General features: G+C 43.3%; 1 protein-coding gene across 2 annotated transcripts in view; it reads left to right on the forward strand.

Annotated features, from left to right (window-relative positions):
* LOC137621605 (chromobox protein homolog 1-like) overlaps positions 1-17,163 on the forward strand; it is a 57,658-nt gene that overhangs the window by 16,211 nt on the left and 24,284 nt on the right. For both annotated transcript variants that reach the window (XM_068352027.1, XM_068352028.1), the window contains exon 2: positions 14,861-15,017. In XM_068352027.1, the coding sequence (XP_068208128.1) occupies positions 14,861-15,017 (157 nt within the window). The remainder of the gene's footprint in view (positions 1-14,860; positions 15,018-17,163) is intronic.

A 17,163-nucleotide genomic window follows, 5' to 3' on the forward strand; every position in this document is an offset into this window, starting at 1 on the left:
CATACAAAGTTGCTCAAACAGGTGGAAGCAACTCTGGGCCGATTCCTGGACAATCTCCGTGATCAGTTTAGGATATCGCGTCCCCTGACGACAAATCCAGTGTCATTGAACTCCCTTGCCATGGGATCGGCAAGGGGGCATGCCCTTCGGGCAGAAGTCCAAACCCTGTTGAAAAAGGGCTCTCCCCAAGAGGTCCTTGACGGATCCCCAAGCTTCTTCACTCGACTGGCGTCAGTGACCCTGGCAGTTATGACGCCGCCTAGTGTCAATGACTTATGTAGTTGCGACGCTAGGCAACCTAATCAATCAATCTATCTTCACTCGACTTTCTTGTGAAGAAGGCGTCTAGAGGCTGGAGACCAGTCATCGACCTCTCAGCTCTAAACAAGTTTGTCAAACAAACGCCGTTCAGCATGGAGACGGTGGACACGGTAAGACAGCAAGACTTCATGTGCACACTGGACCTAAAGGACGCGTACTTCCAGATCACAGTCCATCCGTCTTCAAGGAAGTACTGTACTTGAGATTCAGCCTAGACAACAGAAAGTACCAGTTTAAGGTGCTGTGCTTTGGTCTCTCTACAGCACCACAAGTCTTCACCAGAGTGTTCACCCTAGTATCATCTTGAGCACACAGGATTGGCATCCGTCTCCTCCGTTATCTGGACGACTGGTTAATCCTAGCAGACTCGGTGTCAACCCTTCTTCAACACTGAGACAAACTTCTGAAACTTTGCCAAGATATGGGGATCATGGTAAATCTCGAGAAGTCTTCACTGGTTCCCACTCAAAGACTGGTATACCTAGGCATGATTATAGACCACTCTCCACAAAGCCTTCCCATCAGACGACAGGATAGCAAGGCTGAGGAAGGTCGCAAGACCTTTTCTCAGACGAGAAGAACTTCCAGCCCAATCGTGGTTACGTCTCCTCGCTCACCTTCCATCGCTGGCCCATCTAGTTCCCAATGGTCGCCTCATGATGAGATCCCGCCAGTGGTGACTCAAGTCCTGGTGGAATCAAGCGTACGACTCCTCGGACATCCAGATCCCCATGGGACCTGCGGAACTGACGTATCTAGTGGTGGGTGGCAGACGAGAACCTCCAAAAAGGAGTGGATCTTCTCGTCTCTACCCCGAATTTGATGCTGTTTTCGGACGCTTCCAAAAAAAGGGTGGGGGCCCCACGTGCTGCACCACACGACCTCAGGCCTCTGGTCAGTCAGAAAAGTACCTCCACATAAATCTCCTAGAGATGAAGGCCGTCTTTCTGGCCCTTCAACAGTTCCAACAGTACCTGGCAAGTCACTCTGTGGTGGTGATGAGCGACAACACCACAGTAGTGGCCTACATCAACAAACAAGGGGGTATTTTTTTGCAGCAACTATCCCATCTAGCAGTAGAGATACTGAGATAGGCCAAAATCCACTCGATACCACTATCGGCACGCTTCATTCCGGCCAAAAGGAATTTGCTTGCCGACAGTCTGAGCAGAGCATCTCAGATAGTGAGTACCGAGTGGTCTTTGGATCATCTAGTAGCCAACAAAGTCCTGACTTTGTGGGACAACATTGACGTTTAAGCCATTCCCCCGTTCTGTCTGATGAGGAGGGTACTCAAGACCAGAACATCGGTCAATCTTTCAATGACCCTCATAGCTCCGCTATGGCATCACGCAGAAGGGTTCCTGGACCTTCTGCAACTCCTAACGGAGCCACCAAGAGAAATCCCTCCACGACACAATCTGCTCAAACAACCACATGCCAACATCTTCCACAAAGCTGTAGGTTCACTACGGCATCCCGCCTGGAGACTATCCAGCATCTCCTCTCTGAGAGAGGATTTTCGCAACAAGTTGCAATCAGGATGTCAGGGCACCTGCGAAAGTCTTCAGCAGCAGTCTACCAGGCAAAGTGGAAAGTTTTTTGTGGTTGGTGTCGTGGAAGGGGTATCTCTCCACTCTATGCCACTACTGTATTTCAGCAATAGCGGAGTTCCTCGTGTATTTGCGTGAAGAAATGCGCCTTTCAGTTTCGGCAGTGAAAGGCTATCGCTCAGCCTTAAGTCTCGCCTTCAGGCTGAAAGGAATGGACATTTCCTCATCGCTAGAACTTTCTCTACTCATACGTGGTTATGAACTTACTTGCCCTCAGTCGAAAGTGAGACCTCCCCATTGAACGTGGTTCGAGTTCTCGGGTCTCTTAAGAGACCTCCCTTTGAACCATTACGCCAGGCATCAGATCGCCACCTAACCTGGAAAACAGTATTCCTGCTAGCTTTGGCCTCGGCCAAGCGAGTCAGCGAACTTCATGGTCTCTCGTATGACATTGCCCATTCAAGGGGATGGTGGGAGGTAACGTTCAGCTTCGTCCCCGAGTTTATTGCTAAAACTCAGAATCCAGGAGTAGCGGATCCTCGATTCAACTCCTTCCGGATTTCTAGTCTCCATACTGTAACAGTTGACCCAGACCATCTCTTACTATGCCCAGTAAGGAGCTTGAAGCTGTACCTCAAAAGAACAGACGCAGCCTGTTCTCGTGTGCCAGCACTTCGTCAGCACAGGAAGGACTAAGAGGAGGGTCACCAAGAACACCATCTCTGCATGGATTCGCAGGGTCATTGACCTGGCTCTGAATGCAGACCCTCCTCCATCACGTCGCCCCAGAGCACATGATGTCAGGGGCATAGCTACGTTCCTGGCCTTCAAAAGAAATTTTTCAGTGACGCAGGTTCTTCAAGCTGGGATGTGGAAACGTCAACAACGTTCACATCCCACTACCTGCAAGACGTGACCCACAGGAGACTCGATACGTTCTCTTATCGGTCCTGTGGTGGCTGCACAACAGCTGGTTTAAAACCTCAAGCTCCTTATTGGACAAGTAGCAGAAGGTTGAGGGCATTGTTACCCGGTTTTAGTCTGCATGAATGAAGAGGTTTGACTGGCCCTTATTCTTTTCTTCATCATCCCCTCTCTTGGGGAAAGCAGCATCCTGTGTTCTCTGCATAGCTGACCTTAAACCACTGCAGGTAAACCATGCTCCCTTGTTTTCCTAGTATGAAGATTAATACTGTTACGTCCCCATACCCTGACGAGGTGGTATTGGGAAAGTCCTAACCTAGAGTTTCCATCTAAAGAACTTCAGAACAACTTTCTAGGATGAGTCACACTTCTTCATACCTTCTCACACAGCTTGCGTAGGCTGCAGACCTTGCGTAGCAAGGTTCTAGCGAGGTGCAGGGACTCCTTATTTCTTGGGTGCTTACACACTCAAATAAGGAGTCCCCGGGCAAAGCCAAAAGCCAGACTGGCTGGGACGTCCACCCTTCCTAATGTGTGAGTCACCCCTATTAAATAGCATGGTTTGTATTTCAGTTATGGAACAAATGACAAATTCGTAGATAATTTGTATTTTTCCTAACAATACAAACCTTAGCTATTTAACCAAACTTGCCTGCCAGCCCTATCCCTCTTGAAGTCCTACCTCCAAGCAAAGTGAGCTCAAGCATAGGTGTGTGAGGGGGGGGGTTAACAAGCTACCCTCCCCTACCCCCGCTAACTAGCGGTGTGGGTAGTAAACCCTCGTTAAGAATTAATGGCTCGTCATTTCAGCTATGCCAGAAGTCATACCCCTATTAAATAGCTAAGGTTTGTGTAGTTGGGATAAATACAAATTATCTACGAATTTGTCATATTTACCTGATAATAAATTAAGGTATTCTGACTTCCTTTTCTGTGGGATGTTCAATGTTCTTTTATTTCTCTAATTACCTTGAGGAAATAATTGCCTTCTTAAGTAACTATTGTGTTAATCTATAAGGTTCTTCATTCCAGTTTTATTTGCAATGTACAGTACTGTGTATGTTTTTTAATCAACTTTTGCATGTCCTTTGACCATCATTTCTATGAATGATCACATTTTTCATTTTTTTGTAGTTTACCTTTAAGTCTTACCAAATAACTTTCGCTTTATAATTAGCTGAAATGGCATGTTCTATTTTGTATTGTATTTATATGAAATTCCTTTTCTTTATAATTCCAACACTTGGTTATCTTAATTCTTGAAGGTGCAGTGTCATGTATAACTCTTATTTAAGCTAATAACAATACTTAATACAATAACCACCCCCCTTCCCGGTCTACCTGCTTAAACATAGCCTTGATCAAGTTGAAGAACAGGATTTGAGTGGGAATTCAAGGGTTCTTAGGTTCTGATGACTTGCAGAAATACAAATGTCAACATTTATGATTGTGATGACTTAAATGACATGCACAGAAGATTTTCAGCTAGCTGGTTGTTTTGACTTTTCAACTTTGGAACTGCAGTAAAGTAAAAGTCTTCAAATTCTGAATGACACCATAACTTGCGTTATGGCTTTTCAAGTTAGTTTACAGTGAGATAAAATGAATATTCACATAAAATTGTGTATGTTATCTCAATCTGACATGTTGCCATGTTAGTGTTAAACTGCTCCTAGAATGGTCCAAGGGAATTGGTTTTATTACTCTAATGTCACTTAGAAATGAATAGAAAAGGGATTGTCTTGTTTGTTTGAAAGGTTATAACATTATAACCTTGTTTGAAAGGTTATAACGTTATAGCCTTGTTTGAAAGGTTATAACGTTATAGCCTTGTTTGAAAGGTTATAACGTTATAGCCTTGTTTGAAAGGTTATAGCCTTGTTTGAAAGGTTATAACGTTATAGCCTTGTTTGAAAGGTTATAGCCTTGTTTGAAAGGTTATAACGTTATAGCCTTGTTTGAAAGGTTATAACGTTATAGCCTTGTTTGAAAGGTTATAACGTTATAGCCTTGTTTGAAAGGTTATAACGTTATAGCCTTGTTTGAAAGGTTATAACATTATAGCCTTTCAGCTCATAAACTTTGTTGGGTATCCCCACCCCAGGTGAGTTTAGTTTCTTTATATAGATTTAAATAATTTGATGATGAATCTTCCCAGTGGGATACCTATGACTGAAAGACCCTAATGGAGTGTCCCGGTTAAGGGTAACACCAAGTTTATAATCTGCCCTGATCTTTGTTTAGATAATGACATGTACTGTACAGTGCTGTCTACTTTTAATTATTGCTGTCTTGAATTACTTTACTGAACTATTTTAATTTTCTTTGGATAGAATCTATGTTTGTACCATTATCTCTTTATGCTACCACAGTAATGGTCTGCCGTTGTACTGTAGGCCACTTCTAATTGGCTGATATTGTTGTCATTAGTGGGTAGTTATAGCAGCAAGATCCTCTATCAAGGACTCTGCTTATTTTTTTTGCAAATATTTTTTTCCTCCAGCTCAAATTAAAGAATGTGTTTTTTTACAGAGCAATTGTGTTATGCCACACTAATTTAAGAACTCTAGTTCCTCTTTATGAGTTACCAGTAATATGGATGCTTAGTACCTTAGTATACAGACACAGGAGTTCTTTGGCTTTATCGTGGTTGGACAATTATTATGATTTTTGCCTTTATTACCTTTCTTGGTTCCCATATGTTCCTATGCCTATATAGACCCTTTATCCTTTAAAACATGGAATCTCTTCAGCGGAGGTGGACCAGTTGTTGAAATGGTTGATGACAAGTGGTGAGAATGGGCAAGTTGCCCCACCCATATTTGTCTTCGGCTGCAATAAGCACTCGTATTGTTACATCCTGTTGAAGGCTGTTTAATCTTTTCTTCTGCAATTTGGTTTGAATGGTTGATTTAGGTTTTGTGTTAATAATGAAGTGAAGCATAAATGTGAAAGAAATTTATGGCTAAACCAGCAATAAAGCCACGCACTTTGTCTTAGGGCATGGTTAAGCCACTCACTTTGTCTTAGGGGCATGATTATTAGCAATTATGCCCGTATGTCAAGCATAGGTCGTAGCCAACCGTTAAAGGCAGGTGTATTCTGAGGAACAGGAAGGCTGTCTTCACCTTCATTCTTGGCAATGCCCATGAAATTGCCTGCGAGTATTTAGCACATTACGTGGCTCACCGAGTTTGACTTTGACTGAAGCTTCTAGGTGTACTGAACACCCCTAGCTTGGTGTCTTGGAGTACAATATGCTTCAGGAGCAGGGAGAACTTGAATAGATTTCCTATGATGTCTCACCTAAGGAGTGCTCTGCCATCATTGGGTCATGCAGGTAGGCCCTCGATGTCATATAGCCAAGACTACTTTGCCCCCCAGTGTACCCAGTGCCATTAACCCTAGTGATGACCCAGTAATATCAGAGGTGATCCCAATGGTAACATTGTCAATAACTACAGTTGTGATTTCCGTGGTGCACCCTAAGCTCTTAAGCTTTCACACATCAGGAGTTGAAGGGCCAAAGCTGGGAGGGTGTAAGAAGGCCTCAGAGACGTTAAACCTGTATGGGCAACTATAGTATATTTTCCCTGTGATTTGCTCCAATGTCTACTGGCCTGACCATAGTGTTAACCAGACTGGAAGGGATTTTCCTGCCCCATTATGAGCTGCTGGTATTGGTTTTGTATTACGAGGAGCTTGTGCATCCTCCTTCACTTTTTCTTCCTGGACAAGGGAATAATACTTCCTTTTCTGTATTGGATACTTTTGTGTACAGAATTGATAAAATACCACTTCTCAAGGATGTCATTGTAGGCTTGCTTGCAGAAGCTGGCTATGGATGGGTGACCGAGATGACACAGCTTGGTACTTGAGGCACATGGAGGTGGCTTACTCCATCGTGATCAACAGAGGAAAGGTTACTTGGTATAGTACAGCGGCATAGCAGACCAATTGTTCAAATTGGTCTAAAAGCACCAAAATTGGCACACATGTAGATTAATATATTCTAAACATTTTTGGATATGGAGGCATTCAAGATTAGCCCTTAGGAAGATATGGCGGCCATTGTTCAAAATGGCCGCCATTTAACATTAGCGTCATTACATAGACTTCATTATGTGTCGTTAGTTTGGTGCTAGATGGGCCAAAATTCCCTTTTTTTACATCAGAATTAACATCAATAAATGTTTAACAGATATTTAGATGAATCTTCTCAAAAATGGCCCCCAAACTGGCCGCCATTTTGTGGAAAAAGTGGACATTTGATGAAGATTTCAATACTCAATGACATAATACCTCTAATAACCAGTACCTGATTTCAGGAACACACTTTAATTGCTCAAGTTGCTTTTTTATTTCAAATTGCTGGCAAAATTGCTAGTCAAAATAATACACAGAGTACGGGAAGTTTACAGTATGGTCAGATTGTAGTTATATAGTCGACCAAAAGCCCAGTCTCTAGGCACAGTACTTGTGTAATCCTGCAGTACATACATGTAATACAATAACGTAGATTTTGCCACACTATGTTAATTATGATTCCGAACTTTTCAAATCTGGTCACCAGAATTATGAATGTCTACAGATCATAATGTTGGTTAGCAAGTTTTCTGTCCCAATCTACTGGCATTCGCCTTCACAGAAACATAGACCAGTGCATTGCAGTGAAGCGTTCTTGCACTTGCAGCGGTTTTTGCAGCCTTTCTTGCATCCGCAAGACACCAGCTCATAGCAGGCCTTGGATGCCTCAGGGAGTGTGGTCCAGAGTGGTGTGTAGAGCCCATCATCACTCCGATGCCAGCCCCAGTCTGTTGGTGGAGGGAGCACGGGCGTTGGTACCAATGCCTGGCCCCAGACATGACCACCCTGAAGGGCAGATCTCTTCACATGCTGCTCCAGAGCAGCGTAGGTTGGCGGGATGTTCTGAACAGAGTTCGTCTTTGCAAAGAGCTGCTTTCTCGCCTTGTTGACGTCCTTGCATTTGCTTGTGCGGTCATACAGGAGTATGACAAACCTCTCGATGACATGCATTGTATCCTCTTGGATGCTTGTGGGTGCATTTGCCAGACTCAGCAGGGCATCAGTGAGTTCTGGCAGCGTGTTCCATGTTGCCCAGGCAGATTTCTTCCCATGTCCGACGAAGGCTGACACAGTATCACACCCTGTGATGGCATGAAACATTGGAAGAGCACATGCCTTCTCTGGACCAAGGGAGGAAGCTATTTCATGGGCTGCAATGTAGCGGTAGTTCTTGCCTGTCCCAAAGGCTACCCAGAGTTCGTCTCCAGCTGGTAGTTTCTGGACTACCATCACTGCTAGGACCACGACGTCACTGTCTACTGTTCGAACCTGTATCTGGTGGTGACCATGTTGTGCAGCATGTGCTACATGTAGCATCATGCGGGTGTCTGCCTCTTCTTGGTTGCATGGTGCGAGTGAGTTGACATCCTCTTGCTGTGGAACACAGATCACCTGCTCCCCATCAGTGACGACCAGTTCCTTGCCTTCTTCTTGAAAGGACTCTGCAAGCATGGTGGAGAGGTAGCTGAAGAGCTCCACTTTGTTGCTATCAACTCGCAGGAAACTTTGCCAATTTCCTGGTATGACTGCTGAGTCGACAACACGCCGACGTACTCCCTTTCCACGCTGTTCTCTGGTTGATGCCTTCAGGGAATCTGCTCTGTAGCTGTCCCACACAAGGTCAAGACGTGATACATGTTGGAAACGTTGTACAACGTATGGGATGAACACTTGCTGTGCATATTCCTCGAACGTGTTGGCAGTACCCGGCTTCAACATCTGTACGATTACTGCTCCATCGAGGACAACAGCAGTGACAGTAGGAGCTTCAAACTGAGGCTCAGCATGGCCTTCAAGGCACACCAGCAAGTCACTCTTGCTCCCTAGGTACAGTTTCCCTCCGTCAGATAAAGCTGGAGGGCATTGCTGATTTTCATGCCTGAAGAACTCTTCTAGATTCCCATCACGGGTCTGGCAGCTCGATATACAGGACCAGTTCAGCCAGTACGATTCTTGACATTACACCTTCATGGTCAGTTTTCTGCTCGGCTTCTACAGTGGTCTTTGCACGATAGTAAAGAGCCAACAAACACTTGGAATGGTACTTGGCCTCCAGAGCCACCATATCACCCATGCTGAGCCTGGCTATGAGTTCATTGTCCCCAACTTGCGCTGCACACTTCCGTACGCGTGTGTCCACCTGGAAGGTTGTTACTTCATGTAGGGTCTCTGTGCCAGACTTTCCACAGAAAAAGCAGGAGGTGCCGCTGGTAGTGGCTTCTGAAGAGTGTGTTCTGGCGCGCTTGGCCTGGACATTGTCAGTACTATCAAATGCTGAGCTGCTTGCGATGCGTCTCTTCTCTGCTCTTCGTAGCATTGTGTTATTGTATTTGAGCATACATGTTTTATGCCACTTGGCCTGGTGGGCAACCATTGTCGCCTCAACACCTTGTCCTTCATCTAGTCTCTGTAACTGAACAGTTCTTGGCAGTTCTCCGAGTTCATCAAATTTGACCAAGTTTGCAGCCATTGTCGTGTATCCACTCCCAGGGTCTCGGCGTTTAGACAGTACTGGGCAGACAAGTGACTCTGTTGTCTCCTCTTGACATACAAGACACAGCTTCCAGTTTGTCTCAGGAGGTGTTGTGGGAGTACGTTGCTCAAAAGTATCGACCAGTTGGAACTTCTTTGCCATGGCTGCAGTCTGGAACAACGCGTCTCTGATGTCAGGTGGTGCTGCTGCTGCCTCACCTGCAAAGACACAAAACACCACCATGTTACCACAAGTTACTACTACAAGCACCATGACTATCAACACTATACTATTACTGCAGCCGCCGTCACTGCCACCAACGCTGCCGCTGCAAAGTAAAATTCATTTTCTTGTGAAATGGTAGCCAAATTATTTGGTAAGCACAGAAGTATGTGTAATTGTACAATACTTATCACCTCTAGCACACTTATCACCTTTAGCATCCACAAAAAGACAAATTATGGTACATATTCAATGACGCTAACGGTAAATAGCGGCCATTTTGAAAAATGGCCGCCAAATGTGCTACGGGGAGAATCTTGAATGCCTCCATATCCAAAATTGTTCAGAATGTATTAATCCACATGTGTGCCAATTTTGGTGCTTTTAGAACAATTTGAACAATTGGTTTCATATTTCTTACTATGCCGCTGGGCTAGTACCTTTTCTGTCTATTAATCCCTTGATCGGGATGAGTTCACTCGGAAGTCTTGTGTCCTAATGCTACAGGACCTCAAATCAGTACCAATGGAAGTCGGTGTGTCCCTTTTTGAAGGTTCTTGCATTCAATTTTGAGTTCAACGAATTCATTTGGGTAACCATGATGCCATATGTAATTGATTGGCATTTGGGAGAGACCTCGTTTCCGTGGTCTTATCTTGCTTTTTGGTCATGGATAGAGTCGACGATCAGATCTATGGACCAGAGAAATCTTGCTTCTAGTCGTTTCAACAAGATTCCCCTCCCCCTGCACTTTCTGAGGATCAAAGTGTACAGCATCAGCGCTGATTTAGAACGCCTTTCTCTGCTGCCAAGGACACTTCTGGTAAGTATACCCTCTTAGAAAGTCACGTTGCCAGACAAGTGGTCAGCCATTGTGATGTTCTTAATGAAGGTGACTCTTGGGAAATGTACAGGATCCTTATGCTGTCTGGTGTACAGTGATATTTTATCACACCAGATGAGAGGGGGATGCTCTTGTATGTCCAGAGGTAGCACTGGCACTTTGGTGTGGTGGTTCAAGTCACTCTTGCCTAGGAGTCACTCGCAGATGGCAGTGAAGAAATGGAAATCTGCTTTGTAGGACTACCTGATCCACCTCAGGCTTCTATAAGTACTCGGGCTTTTTGAGGGTATCTCTAGACGAAGCTTTGATTATTGCCATGCCTTGGGGATTTTGGGGCAGAAATATTTTGCTTGTACCTTCTTGAGACCCCAATCAAGACCACCTACAACATCTTCCACTCTTAAGGATGATCATCCCATGTTTTACCTGTTCTTGCACTTCCAGGCTCAGTCTATGTGGGGTCCTAGGAGGAAGAAGGGGGAAGAGTGATCCAGATTGACTTTGGAGAAGTACAGGAGAGACTTGCTGTCAAGTGTAAAGTAAGGCAGAGAAACTCCTGTTGGAATTTTGCATTTACTGCTGCCATGAACCTTAGGTAATGAGTGTCCATTGGAATTGACATTTACTACTTTTTCTGGACCACTTGTAGACTGATGGGAAGAGTTCATAACAATCCTCCAATATCACTGAAAGCCCTACATTGTTGTAGAGGTAGAAGTGATGTTAGAGCAGATTGTGCTTGAAGATGTTCAAGACAGATCGTGTTTCCACAATTGAGCGAGGGCTGGATATTGGAAATCAACCTCTCCCCCTGAACTAGTTTGTACAGGTTCAGGATGTAGGGGTATGAAATGTATGGATCTGAAGATTGTGTTCTTAGAAATACCCATTCATCCGTTCTCTTAGAAGTATTGAATCTGAAGAGTGCTCACTTCCTACCCATTCATTAGTCTTGTCGTAAGTACCTCTACCTTCTCTGTTTTGAAGTAGTGTTCCAGTTTAAGACCCTGTGTTTGGACCGTACTCCTCCAAAGGGGTTCACTCACATTTCCATGCTGATGGTAGCTTGGGTATCCCGACAATTGGTTGATCCTGGTCTCCTTAGAGAGGCTGTTGCAACAAGATTTAGGTGACCTTGTCTTTTGTGGAAATCGAGGGATTGGGAGAAGTCTAATCTCAAACCTAAGCAGAGGTTAACGTATCAAGGCTTGCTGATAAGACGTGGTAGCAGCGAGTGTTTTTATTAGACCATTGCATCAACAAGCTCAGAGAGATACCACAACTGTTCTGTCTAGATGGTAATTCTCGCTCGACATTGGCAAGTCTTCTCGCCCTACTTTCTTTTTAGAAAAGTTCGTTCCTCAGGAGAATCAGCCACCAGATTCTCATTCCATTGAGTTCAAGTGGAGTCGGAGGTACAGGCTGATCCTCCCTGGTGGCTGAATGAAGGAAAATTCGTCAGAATGGTCTCGCAGCTCCCTGCCTCCAGTCATGCAATTGTTTTGATGCTTTGCAGGAGGGGTGAACTCATGTATTTACCTGAAGAAATACATCTGTATCCACGTTATGTAGATATAATCATTCCAAGAACGTTCAAAGAAGCACACTTTGTTGATATTAATCTATTGACGAAAGATAGCACTTTTCTCTATCACTCAGCAGTTTGACCAAACAGATGTTTATCCGGGCTATAGAACAGTGCCGTAAAGCTGTCAGCCACATAGCTAAGGAAACCTATGCTTTTCTACGTTTATTCTGATTCGTCGGCTAATCAATTAATTATTGGTCACACTGTCTCCGGTGAACCTAGTTGCTTTCGAATGGCCACAGGCATAGTGATGTCCCTATCTGTTAGCATCTTGAGTCCAAATTGCTAGTTTACCAGTTGATCTTTGCCAAGAAGACTTCTGTCACGTGTGGAAGGTTGCTTGCCATGCCTTTGGAGTGAAGAGGATAAACCTTAACTTTTCATAGGAGTTATTGGTGCTTGTGAAGAGTTTAAAGCAGTCTTGCCTGCCCTGGGATGTCAGGCCCCCAGAGTGGGACACACCTGTGTTCTCAAGTCTCGTACTAATGCTCCGTTTGAGCCTTTTAGATCATCAGAACTCTTAACTATTAAGATAGTATATTTAGCAGCTTTGGTAAAGAGTTGTGGAGTAGCACAAAACTCTGTTTACCCCCAGAATGTTGAAAAAGGTTTTATTTTTGTGAGATACTACCGCTAGAGAGTTATTGGGTCCTTTTACTGGCCATACAGTACTACATTGGATCCCTCCCTCTTGTTACGGCTCATTTTGTCTTTGCCTACAATTTCAGGTTAGTGTGGCCTATTCTTATCACATTCTCCTCATTTGTCATGCACCTGACAACACTTAAGATTGCAAAACAATTCTTAGCTCAAGGGGTTAACTACTACAATGTAATCTTTCATTGGCTACTTTACTCTTGGTAAGGGTAGAAGAGATCCTTTATACATTATATGGTAAGCACCTCTTCTAGCAGGATACTCCAAAATCAAACCATTTTCCTCTAGCCTTGGGTAATGCTATAGCCTTTGTAGTATGGCCTTCCATTGTCTTGGATTAGTGTTCTCTTGCTTGAGGGTACTCTCAGGCACCCTGTTCTCTCATCTTTTTTTTGTCTTGTCTTAAAGTACTACTTTAATGTTGTTACTGTTCTTGAAGTATTTTGTTTTGATTCTTCTTTTCTTGTAGGTTATTCATTTCCTTGTTTCCTTCCCTTACCGGGCTATTTATCCCTTTTGGGTCCCTTGGGCTTATAGCATCTTGATTTTCCAACTAGGGTTATAGCCTACCTTCTAATAATAATAATAATAATAATAGTGATCAAACCCAGAACCCATTGGCACACAACTCAGAATCAAGACTATACCCTAGGGTGGTAATCAAGGGGAGATGCTTTTGTGTCTTTTGAGGGCTCTGCAGTGCCATCTGAAGAGGACTACATCAGTGTCAGAGCAACTCTTTCTTAGCATTGGCACAACCTAGAAAGAGAAGTCTTGAAATCTTTTTCCGTCTTTGTTAGACAATCAAAGAACATACCCTTCAACATTTAAAGGGGTCAAGGTTCCAGCTCAAATTAAGAGCTCACTAAGTCAGGGTTATTAATTCTACTAGAAATTCCGAAGAATCTGAGAGTTGGATAGGTGATGAAGGAGTTTCAAAGCACCAAAACACCTTCAGACTTCATAGTCCTTCAACGCTTTTTCTCGCCTTTGTGGTGGTGATGGCGGGGGCGTCGGTGGCCTAGCATGTTTTGTGAGCCCAGCTCCCGTATGGAACGGGAAACATCTTGTCTATGGTAACATGCCTGATACAAATCTAGAGGAAAGTTCAAATGACTAGCTCTTCATTTTTGTTCTTCACCTGGAGAATGGAGCATTCTTGTTGGTATGTATGCGCTGTATAGGACATGATGCTGATAGCTATGTTTCTGAACACATTTCTTATGAAGCTGTATCTGTTATAAGATCTTCCCTATCCTCTTTGAGGAGGATGGTGGAATGAATACGTAATCATTGGCCATCTTATGTGTTGTATATCATTTCTGACTGAGAACCAGGTACTTAACCAAGTATTGGCCTCTCCCTATCAGCCTACTGGGCCTGTTTGGAGGTTGATGGAGTCTTCTCCCGCATGTATGGGACCAAGGACACTGGTATATTCCAGGGAAGAAAAGAATCAATCAATTTGGTTCTAATGGGACTTTTTTACAACAGGTGAGTCTTCCTATTTTAAAGGACTCTGGTTATTATAGGCAAAGGAACAATTAACAAATTATAGCTGTAATTTGTATTTTCTTTGCTATACAAACCTGATTCCTGTAAATTTGCACTTCTCATCATAATCACCCCTCTCAATCCTGAGGTGAAAGTCACAGTTGATGAGTCATTGACAGGAGATTGAGCAGGGCTACTTGACTGTTCTCACCACCTGTTGTTAACAATTTCAACGTTCATTCCATATCCACTGAAGACATTCCCTGTTTTGAAATGAAGGGTTTAGCTAAGAAAAAATCAAATTTATTAAAATTGGTATTTTTGTTGTTTTTATTTTTAGACTTCTAATAATTTAGAAATAATTTCTCATTGTCTGATTTATAGGGATTTATTGGAGTTATGCTTAGGTAATAGATTTTACATATACTGTACATTTGGTTTTATCCTGTAGTGAAACTCTCCAAATAATGTTAGGTACTCCATTGTGTCACATTCTCCCCATTTCACAATTTGAGAAGTGTTTAGACATGAAGTGATTTGCTTTGCTTTGCTTTGCCTTTCATTTCAACCAAATGAAAAAAGTGTTTTAATTGGGTGTTGTAAATATTTACATTGAATTTTGAGATACCACTGAGAATTCTCATTTTGTCATAAGGAAATTCTATAAGTAGAATGTATATGAAGCACATCTTTCGTAGGTGAATCAAATACAATGCCGAAGAAGAAGGAAAATTCTCCGGAACCAGAGGAACAAGGAGAAGAGCAAGAAGAGGAATATTCGGTAGAGAAGATCTTAGATAAGCGTGTACGTAATGGCCGAGTGGAATACTACCTCAAGTGGAAAGGATATGGAGAGTAAGTACACTCTGTTCTACTTGTTAGTAAGTTAGCAATGTCACTTATAGGCCTTCAAACTTTTCAAGTCTCAAGGAAGGAATCCTTGAATTGTCAAACGTCTCATTGTAATTATAAGTATATAACTTAACAAAGCGAATTCAATAGAAACTTTACTAATGTATAAACTTAGTTTTCAATAAAAGTTGACATGTCAATATATTTTCATTTAGAATTTTGATATTTGTTCCTACATGAATACAAACCATTGTCATGTTATAGGAGTATGAAATAAGCGAAGCTGGAAATTCCCGTGTAAACTTGTATCAAAGTGGTTGTAGTTGCGGATGAGTGGGTAGGCCCCGCCCACCTTCTAGGCATTACAACCCTCACATTGATTTCGGCCACAGTTCAGTACAGACTTGGTTCTCTGCTGCTGGCAGATCTTTGCATTCGAGGATTATTAAAGGAAGAAGACAAGGATATGCAGTTAAATGTGTGACTTTTCTGTGTAGACTTCCTGTTATTCACAACATACATGTCTGTTGCTGTTCATTCCCTTGCTAATTTGTCTTTAAAACGACAGTAAAGTGAACTCAAGGAAGTTGGCATTGTTTAGACATTGCTAGTACTCTGTTGGATGAAGAAGGTTTTGCTGCTGCTATGTATAAAGTGGAGGGGTGCCACCCTGTATAACTAGGCAAACAAGTTCCTCCTCCTCCTCCCACAACATTGTTAGGTTTTGCTGCAGCTTTAAAAGAAACTGTATAGATTGTCATCCCTGCTTAGGTGTGGCATTGCGCTATAGAGAACCACCCAAGAGATTTTCCGGTTCACAATACTGTATAGGTGTTCACGCTCCTCTTACACTGTTAACTTAGGTCGGAATGAAGGATTTAAGAGCTAGGTCCTTTCCTCTTTTCTGGACAATCTCTCATGGTAAGTACTGTATGGTCTGCCATTGGGAAAGAAAACTTCATGCTTAAGACGGACCTCTTTAGATATCCATCAATCGATCTTTCAGAAAGCACCTCATCATCCTCATGAGAAAAGCAAACCACCGTTTTAAAGACCTGGTCTTTGAACTGCCTATAGCCCCAAGCATGAGCATTCATGTACCCCCTTGAACAGGGTTCACCCTTAATATCTCTACATTTGGGTTTCTGTCACTCTTAGGAGGGAGTGCTCTAGGATTGAAACAGATGGTCTTATTTTTGCCAATGTCTGAGAATCACGATCAATCTGTAAAGTCTGGTTCTAAGCCCAAGCAAAGGATAGGGACAAGAGAATGCTGATTAACACATCAAACGATTGTATCAGTAGACGGGTTAGCACAGCAGTTTCTTCACGACCAAGTTATTCTGGCCTGACCGTGGCAATGTCTCTTGGGACATCCTAAAGCATTGAAGAGCTTATTCTGTCCCGGCGCCTCTACGAGTGATTGCCAGTTTTTTAAGTTTCACTAGTCAGCAGCCTGCAATTCCTCCTACCGTCTGGTTCCAATGGAATAAGAAGTATGGGACTTTCTGGCCTGTTTCCTGAATGACAAGTGTGTCCCTAGGCTCCAACTCCCTACCTCCAGAGACTCATCCAAGGAGAATGAGGAGCAAACCTTAGGAACGAGACTACTTAGGGAAGCAACACTTCAACTATTGCAGGCTTTCCATCAGTTTGATAAGACATCTGGTGTCTTACGTTAACAAGTAAAGATGTGTGTTTTCTCTGACCCTTTGCTAGTTGGCAAAGCAGGTACGTGCCTGGGCAGTCAGCAACAAAGTAGAACTGTTAGCATTGTTCCTCTCAAGCAAGAGGAATGTTCTAGCACACACCCAACTGTCAGGGGCACAGTGTAAGACTGGTGTGATCCATCCTTCAGAGCATTGTTGAAAGACTTCTTGCTCCTTGGGGACTATCATCGACAGATTCTTTCGGCTCTCGGTAACAAGAAACTTCCAGTAAGCTGCTTTCCAGTTGTAGACCTGTTAGCATTGTTTGGGGACACCTCTCGGCACCTGTGACAATACAGAAACTTAAACCTTACCTATCTTTTGTCTGATTTACCGATTACTCTGAAGACTATTGATGAACTCGCGTTCCCAGGATGCCCCTGGTGGCTCCTAGGGGGCCTCTTGCCAAATGATATTTGGATATGCTCGTGCTCCTCTTT

Source organism: Palaemon carinicauda, chromosome 28 (genome assembly GCF_036898095.1).
Source record: "Palaemon carinicauda isolate YSFRI2023 chromosome 28, ASM3689809v2, whole genome shotgun sequence".
In the NCBI taxonomy this organism is placed as follows: Eukaryota; Metazoa; Arthropoda; class Malacostraca; order Decapoda; family Palaemonidae; genus Palaemon; species Palaemon carinicauda.